This window comes from Micrasema longulum, unplaced genomic scaffold, assembly GCF_059751315.1.
Source record: "Micrasema longulum isolate JH-2025_06_02 unplaced genomic scaffold, ASM5975131v1 h1tg001853l, whole genome shotgun sequence".
Taxonomy (NCBI): Eukaryota; Metazoa; Arthropoda; class Insecta; order Trichoptera; family Brachycentridae; genus Micrasema; species Micrasema longulum.
The window spans coordinates 56,629-66,287 of NW_028279027.1; the positions used below are offsets into that span (position 1 = coordinate 56,629).

The 9,659-nt window shown below is 32.6% G+C and overlaps 1 protein-coding gene across 1 annotated transcript in view; it reads left to right on the top strand.

Annotated features, from left to right (window-relative positions):
• Positions 1–9,368, top strand: part of Sytbeta (Synaptotagmin beta) — a 48,955-nt gene extending 39,587 nt beyond the window's left edge. Inside the window, exons 5-9 of the mRNA XM_088238278.1 lie at positions 1,557–1,771; positions 2,753–2,960; positions 4,253–4,482; positions 6,697–6,851; positions 7,860–9,368. Coding sequence (XP_088094404.1) covers positions 1,557–1,771; positions 2,753–2,960; positions 4,253–4,482; positions 6,697–6,851; positions 7,860–7,997 — 946 coding nt within the window. The 3' untranslated portion in view covers positions 7,998–9,368. The remainder of the gene's footprint in view (positions 1–1,556; positions 1,772–2,752; positions 2,961–4,252; positions 4,483–6,696; positions 6,852–7,859) is intronic.
• The last annotated feature ends 291 nt before the right edge of the window (positions 9,369–9,659 follow it).

Genomic DNA, 9,659 nt, shown 5'->3' on the forward strand with positions numbered 1-9,659 from the left:
GATCCTTTGATGAGGCAAATTGATACGTATACTATAATTGGGATTGGGAATTGGGAGACATCATTGCTGGTTTCAATGATCACTTTTCACACTGTAATATTCACCATTTTGTTTATCTATTTTAAATATTATTTTTACAACATACAACAATAATGTGAGGTTATAGAAGGCTCTCACATAGACTAATGAGATGCATAAAACTAAAGACACGTTTATCACATCTCGGTCATCTAGTTCACGAACGAGAAGAGCGCCGAACTATAGTATGAACGTTCTTTTGGTAAATAAAATAATACATATATCTGTTTTCTACGGGTGTCCAATATTGCGTAAAGATCAATATTATAAAATGACAATAACAGAACATGGTGTTGATAAACCAGCCAAAGTTCATACATATTCCGCTCATGCAAACAAAATAACTAAACGAACTAGAGACACGAAAGACACGAAGATACAAAAGATACGAAGGTGCGAAAGATACAAAGTTGCGAAAAATGCGGAGACATGAAGACAGATGAAAAAATAAGCTGACTAAGCCAGCGATAGGTACATTAGTTCAATTCAACCACGTAAAAGATTCGGTCACTTTAGTGATACAGATCAAGTGATACTTATCCTCTACGTGACATGGTCTTACTCACCTCTAAAAGACAAAAGGTCTTGCTCTCAGGTAAAATTTTTGAAAAAGGAACAGTGGAAATAAGCAGCATTTAGTTTACCAATGCTGTGCCCTTTGCATCAGTGGGTGCGAAAATGGGAATAATGATGGTGATTTGGAGAACAAATATATCACAAGGATTGAACAAAAATATTGCTAGATGAACCTTTCTGAAAGTTCTAGATGTAGGTTCTGCAGTGCAAATGAGGAAACACCTATACATATTTTATGTGAATGTGGTGCTTTATAAATATCATAAAAGAAGCCGTATCCTCGGAGAATCACTTGTTAAACCTGAGGATGTTAAAGAGTTCGCCCATTACCTAATAGCCCGATACTTAACAGATCCGGGCTTGGATGAGATTTAGCGAAATATAAACTATCGCCTTCAACATAGTTACCGGGCTCTTTAAAAGCCTGGGCTTGGAGGGTGAGAACTATTCACAGAGACCCGTCACCACAGATCTTCACAGATTGCAGTGACGTCAGAAACTTCTATAGCACTGACACCTACTTTAAAGAATAATAATATCACAAAGGTAGACTACTATATGTAAATATTTGTACATTTGTGGCTTCTCCCACCATACCTAACCCAGTCGGTAAAGAATCATTAAAAATGTCTCGTTTGAATAAGTATTATTATTATTATACAATTATAAGAGATGCCCCTATCTTCTCATTCTAGTAAGCTTATTTCACTTCATATATATATGTTTGATTTGTTTTTTAATGTATTAACAGATGGTGGCGTAATTATCTCTTGAGGCAGACCATTTCATGCATCCACAGATCTGCCATCAATAAAATATTTATCGGGATTGAAGGCTTTTGATTCTCTAATTTCATCAAAGTATTCTAACTAATTTGTTTTATTTTTGTTATTATTATACAGAATAGACCGAAGTAACTCTCTTGTGGAAAGCAATAGCCCTCTGCCCCCCGCGAGCCCTCTAGGAACTCTACAACCGGACCTCTACACTAAAAGGGAGGGCCCGTTGTTCCTGGGGGCCCCGGATGGAGTCCTGCAGGGTCCTTCACTGGGCCGACTACACATGAGGCTGAAGTATGACTTTGATCGGTCTGACTTCTCCGTGCACCTGATTGAAGGTAGTAAAAGTATTCAAAATTATTGTTTTTAATAATTATATGAAAACAGTACAGGAAATTAAGAAATATAAAAACAAAATATACAGGAAGTGATTAATTACAACAGTAAATACAAAATTAAATAATAAATTCATGTAAATTAGTCTAAATCATAAATATGATTCATGTAAACAGTTTAAATCTCAGGTGTACAGAATACGGCTCATATATTTACTATTATATGCAGTATTAAACTATGATTGATATATTATATTGAAAATTAAATAATTTATCAATTGGTTTATTCAATTGAATATCATGAAATAAATTATTTAATTGAATTAATAAAGAATTAAATAACAAACTTAAGCTACATAATATTAATATTGCTACACCACCCAATTGTTTAATTACTTATGTGTATTATATATTATTCTGTTAGTATGAATTTTGATTATGCACAATGTTTTGATTATATCAATTTGTAGGCAGGGTAAATTTCCTCTCTAGGGAGTTATTTAGATCTTAATTTGTTGTTGGTGGTCGCATACATAATTCAGATATTCTGAATGAATTTGGTTCATTTGTCCCTAATAATTATCTTCGACAATGGCAACACAGGCAACACAGTTTGACCTATAACGATTCAAAACCAACCTGTCAATGGCTATTCCGGTAGGTAGAGCAATTGTGTTATTTGATCGTAGCGCCTCGGATATCGATATATTTCATGACAGTGGGATTACTCTTAGGAAGGCAATTCTGAATTTTTTATACGTACTTATGTTCCATTTACATTACTTTTTTTTTTCTATTATTAAAATCTGTGATGTATATTTTGTAATGTATTGATGATGAATTGGATACTATGTAATGTTATCAATGTTAAATAAATAAATAAATAAATGTTAATAAAATAAATAAATTTATGTAAAATTGATAGTCTTTAAAAATAATTATTAGTATAACGAAGCTTTGATAAAACTGTTATTTTTCATTCAGCCCACGACTTAGCTGGAAGTGATCAGGGTGGCTTCAATGATCCTTATGTGAGAGTGTCACTTCTACCCGAAGTAGACAACCGTTCCCGGCAGACTCCAGTACACAGAAATGACCCCAACCCATTCTTTGACCAGCACTTCAAGTTCCCAGTTTCTCATGATGAGCTCTCAGATAAGACTCTTCTACTTCAAGTGTATGATTATGATCGGTAAGTAACATCCACAATATTCAAATTATATTAGGTTGATGCAAAAGTTATGACGGTTTTTTATGATCCAAGGTAAAAAAAAAATTTTCTTCAGAAATGATGAATAGTTTCTTCTTTTAAATGATTCCATTGTATAAAGGATGCTTTCCCTCTGCTTTCTATTCAGTTTTCGCCTGGCCAGAGTACAGTGAAGAGTCCTTGTATTTTTTCAAAATGTCGGTCGATATTTTTCTACTATAAAGGAATTACAAAAATATAAATGATCTTAGAACTACTAATTATAGTCAACAAATCACGGGTCACGAGCCACAAAATGCATCTGAGTACAGCCAAACATAATTCGACACATCCTGACCGCAGGTCGAGCCGAAGTTTCGGACAATTTTTGACTGAAACTGAAACCGCGGCCGAAACTCATTTCATTGTCCAAACTGGTTAAAACCGAAACATCGGTCGGTCACTAGTAAACACACAATATCTTTAAAATTTATTACAACAGAGAGTGAAAACACTTTTGAGAAGGGAATATGAAAGTCTGGGCATTTAGAGGGTTTATGACCTGTTGTTGGCTGGTTTAAGTGGCCACTTTACACACTGTGTAAGTGAGATTCATCAGGCTAAGTTATTTCACGTTCCACTAGGCAACGCCTAAAAACACTTTCAAATTTTATACCAGATAGTTTTTAATAACTCCAGCCTGTCTACAAACATTTGAATATACTTAAAACAATGACAAATAATATCTCCTTTGTTTCTGACCACTTAATATTTATTTAATTACCTACCAGTTTCAAATGTACATTAGTAATTAAATTAAAATATTTTAAACAAAAATTAGTTAAAAAAGTTAGTTTATTTTTTTATTATTATTTACTTTACAAAAAATACATATTGTGTAGAAATAAACACTTCAAATAATATACAGTAGATAAACAATAAAAAAAAGCATAAAAAGTTTATATGTACATATTATAACACAATGGTTTCATTCAATGAATACGCCAACATATTGTGTAAAAAATAAATTATTAAATGGCATCTAAAAATTTTAAAGTTAGAAAAATGTTTTTTTTTGTTTAAAGATTTTTTAAAAAAAAGGACAGGTAGGTATATCTTTGATTACAGGTACATTAAACAAACAAAAAAATATCTTCAATATAGGTGGTTAGATACAAAGTATTTTAAATTTAATTATATAATGAATAACTACAAAGTTAGTGCTTCAAATATAAATTGGATTTAAATGTATTTTTAATATAATGAAAAAATAAAGTAAATAAATGCATTTCCAGGTATTCTCGTAATGAAGTGACAGGTGAGGTCCGAGTGGCCCTGGATGGGCTGAGTGTGGCGGGGGGCGTAGAGGTGTGGGGGGAGCTGTCGCGCCAGAAGCGCCCCCCGGAGGAGCTCCAAGAGCTGCTGCTATCCCTCAGCTATTTGCCCTCGGCACAGCGTCTAACGGCCGTGGTCCTCAAGGCCAGGAACCTCCTCCAGCCATGTCCCGATACCAAGGAATCTTTTGGTCAGCACCATCTTTTTGTTTTCACATAATTAAAACCAAATATACATTAGCAATACACTGGAAATATTATTTTGTTGTTTGGAGGAAGGAGTCAGACAGCTGTAAGGGAAAGATGACAGAAGAAATGATGTTGCTGCCTTTATATTTATTTATAAAACGCCCGGAAGGCTCTTACTTGCTCGTGAAGAATGAATGTCCGCCAATACAGCAATACATCTGTATAAGAGAGAGCACAAAGATAGAACTCATAATAAGGAAGATAGAGAATCTATTCTGTGGCCGGTGTTGTGTGAAACAGATTCAGTCAGTTATGGACAGTGATGGGAGACGCACGCATGTAATATGAGCGGCATCAATATGATTTTTAATTTATTTTGGTAAAATAGGGCTAAATTATATGTTTATTTTTATAACAGTATGTCTCCATGTTTTTTTTCAAATGTCTGAACTTTAGAATACTCCGTCTTTTGCTTGTGGTAACACGATCTTACATCGCCGTGCGCAAAATAACTATTTACCGCAGTCTTTTAAGGGTTGAAAATATGAGAATTGAGGTGATAGCCATTTGATGGAAAGGATAACTGCTTAAATTCATCAGGAGTGGTGTGGAGTAAGTCCAACCGCTCAGAATAATTATTTTTAGCTGTACTCACACAGAATATGCGTCGGAATCCGGTGAACTGTGTGGGCACAAAAAAATTTATCAAGGACAGTAATTTTGGGAAATCTATTAGAGTCAGCAATTATCTTTCTGGTGGAGAGCAATGATAACCTTAACTCAAAAATCAAAGTTTGGTATCAAATTTCATGTCCATATTTACTCTTTTTTAACTGGTGTTCAGCGTAAAAAACTTCTGCAGATCCTCTTTCTAAGATAAAACAGTAGCAGTTGTACAAAAGGGTTGACGAAACATATTCCAGTTGTAATTTAGACCTGAGCACAAAACAGAGATTTTATTGAAACAGTGCTGCTAAAACTTGTCTTATAACAGAAAATGAGCCCAGGATTTGCATAATGTATCGATAGCAGCTACGTAAGTTTAATGTATTTATTCCCCATTTAGTGGCAGTGGTTAAAATAATCTACTTTTCAGGAGTGTGCAAACCACAAATAAATTCTTATTCAAATAATGTGTAATTCCAAATTACAAAAGCGTATACTGTTATTTGAAATTATACATTATTTTATCCCATTCATAGAATAATTGGACTTGATGTGAATCATGTCACATAAGTGAATTATAATCTATAAATTACATTTTTAAACAACTTTAATCAGCCATTCCAAAAAAAATATGTTTTTAACTTACAATAGTTTACATAGTTCATCATCTTCATTATTTCCCTATTCGCAGTTAGTGGTGCTTAGGGCACTGTATTGGCACTCCAATTGGAATGTATCTTGATAATTTTTGTAATACAGAAGGTAGGTAAGATGATCAGTCTTATGCTTCAGGTGACAGTCCAGGAACACTGAAATATCGCAGTGTAGAACCACGTTTAAAACAAATATTTTTAGTCCACTCTGCCAGGAATCGAACCTAGGACCTCAGGAATGGTAGTTGAACTTTAAAGTTGAATTGAAATACTTTAAGGCTTTCTATTTTATTTGTTTCTTTGTATAATTTAGAACTTTTGTACAATGAGACTGTTTCTTCTAATTGGTACACTTATTGTTTCTAACTTTGATTCGTGTTCCTGTAATGAAGAAGTTATTTTTTATCTCATCATTTGTTAATAGACTATCCAAACTAACCCAATTGTTTTTATGTACCGAATTATCATCACTACCATTTTTTTAAGTTTTGTAATTTATTTATTTCTTCGTGTGTGACGTCACTAGTTCTCTTCGGTGAGTTATCCTGATTGGTGGGTTAGCTTCCCGGAAACCAGAAATATATCTCAATACTCTATCATTGGTTGAATTAGAAGAACTTGTGATGTCATTTAAAGTAGTTTATTATTTTTTCATACATTTTAGAGAATTTTCGCAGTACAGTTAAATGCGCTAATTTTTGCTGCGAATAAGAAATCATTTTTTAGATCCAATTTCCTGTAACACTGAATTTCCCCATTGTAATCTAGACATTGATAACTTGATTTACTATTTTCCTGCTATTCATTTTTTTAAATTATGCACCGGCAAACAAAACTAGATCAATTGAAAAATCTAGCTGTGAATAGAATATTTTATTATTGATTTATATATTGCAGATCCATTTGTAAAAGTTTACTTGTTGGTGTCTGGAAAGCGAGTGAAAAAGAAGAAAACCGCAAGCTGCAAAGACAAGGACACAGATAATCCAGTATGGAACGAGGCCTTTACCTTTAGTCTGTCAGCCAATAGTATTCAGGACGCAGCACTTGAGGTGAATAATTTGAATTAGATTAGAAAAAATGAAAAGTTAAAAGAATATCTAAAAATATCTGTAAGGTCAATATCTAAATACAGACGATGGAATTTAGTGAATGAAGCACGCAAATGCCTTTTATGTTAGTGACAAATTAAGTGACTACTTGACAGACAGACTTATCTTTAATTCTTGTGTGGCTATGATATAACGTAAGTCTACATAGAATACACTGAGGTATAATTAAATATAGATGACGCTTCATAGAACAACATTTTGAAATTATGTTCTGAAAAATGAGCATTGTCGCGTGAACATTGCCACGCAAAAAGCATAGTAGAGTAAAAAAGACTAACTGTCGATACCAGTTAACTGTGAATTTAAAGCTGTATATTGCACCTTTTTACGCTGCTTGACGTTTACTGACAAGTTAGGTTCCGGAACTTAGGTTGGATGGAACACAAGATGGGCTTAGTGCTGCATTTAGTGTATACATTTATTATATTAATGATAGAATACAAGATTTGATATGAGCCCATTATTATGATATTTTCAATCAACATGGATGTTTTGTTCATAAAGAACAAAATATAGCAGAATAAGGTTTTTAGATTTTTCTGATTACAGATACAGAAATGTAACATAAAACATAAGTAATGGATTAACTTAAAATGTCACTTAGTTCACATTACCGTCAATTAAACTTCTCTTATTTTTTTTTTAATTTTGAAGTCGTATTTTGCTATAACAGGCCTAAATTATACAATTATTTTTATGAATTAGGGAAAATAGATTATTAAACAATGTATATGTATGTTATTTTTTTGTTTTTAAATACATACTCATCTGTTTTTCAAAATCAGTTGTCTTTTGCTAAATGTAACATGACATTACAGCACTGTTTACAGAAAGATTTTTAGCAAAGTCTTTTAAGAGTTAAATAAACTGTATAGGTCTCCTTGTTGGTTTTTCAGTTAATGTAGGAATCGACAAGATAAAGTAATGAAGAATGATATGTCATTCCAGGTTTGTGTGTCAAGTGGCGGTCAGGCAGTCGGTTGGTGCTGTGTTGGGGCTACAGAGGCCGGTCAGGAAGGGCTTCACTGGTCGCAGATGATCCAACAACCGAGGAAAGCAACTGCCATGTGGCATACACTAAGATAAACTATTAATTATCTTATTCACTGTTCAAATCTTAAGTTCTCATCCAAAATCCCTAGAAATATCTGCAGATAATAAACTGGGTTTCAATTATATTCATATTGTTTGGGTAAGATCTGTATCTAATGGCGCACTGCTTTGATTTGATTGCATGGAATCTTAGTAATTTATTATGTGAAAGCAAAATCATTAGCTTCATGTCCAAAGAAACTATGTACGTAGTTTACACTACCCTTATCGGAAATCAAACTATGCTCTCATATATATAGAGTAGTTAAATAATGTGGTAACTATTACACCATTTTACAAATAGTTTTGGTTGTTGTAATATTCCATCTAAACTATATGATATTTTCATAGAGCTTATAGCTGCTGTCTGTAGGTACACATATATATTTAAATATATAACTATTATTCCACAGATCAACATGTTTGAACACTTCACACTGTTGCAAAACGCACCTATATATATTTATGTTCACTCTGTCTGATAACAAAAATGTATATGGATACCTACACAATAAATTAAACAATAAAATGATACACCAGTAAAATGCCTAATATTTGAGCAAATCAAAAAAGTAAAATCTCTATGAAAATGTGAATTCATTCCATGTCCACTCGTTAGATTCAATAACCAATAATAAACAGAAAACATTGATGAATAAAATTCTTGGACAAAACATAAATACAATATAACACAGTTGTAGCCTATATTCATGTTGAGTTGCCCATAAAAAAATTGTAAAATTCTGTTGAAATAGCAACCAGTATTTTTCTTTTCGTAGCTATGAGAACTTAAGATTTCCAAAGCTTTGTTTATGTACGTATTATTGTAAGAGGCATTAAAATTTTATTGAAATATGTATCGATTATTTAAGTGTCATATTATTTTGTTAAAAATGTTTTTAAAGGATTTACTGCACTAATTTTTTAAGCAAATGATGTGATTTTTTATTTTTTTCCATATTGTCCATGAATTATGTTTATTTTAACAAAAAAACACCGGTTAAGGCCCAACTGATTGCCGAATAATATCGAGATTTGAAGTTTTGATTCATTGCTCAGTTTTGAAAGCAGCCAATAAAAAGATACTACTTATTTATAATAATTGGTTCCGCTAATGCATTAATCAGAAGCACTAATACCTATGTAACTCCGTTTATCCTGCAGTTTGCAACCTATTCTCAAACTGTTGGATCATAATTATTATAATCATTGTTTTTTCGTCGGACTCAAAACATTCTTAGAACTGTGCTGAATTTTATAATTCTTTACATTTTAGAATTCAGTTTTCTAATCAACAAAATAATGTCACAAAAATGAATGTAAGTACCTACTTACCTATCTCATATTATTAAAAAAATAAAAAAATATGATGCATTGAAATAAACATTCTTGTATTTTTATATTTCCACACTAATGATGCATAGGGCAGTGCAACTACAGCGTATAATGATAATTTTTGTAATACGGAGGTAAGATAATCAGTCTTACGCTTTAGATGCCAGTCCTGGGACTATGAAATATTGTGTAAAAATGCCTTTTTAAATAAATATTTTATTTCGACCGTGTCAGGAATTCCAATTGAGACCTCTTGCATGGTAGGCAAACGCGCTAACCATTCGACCACAGGGCGGACGTGAAAAAATTATCTGGAAGAAC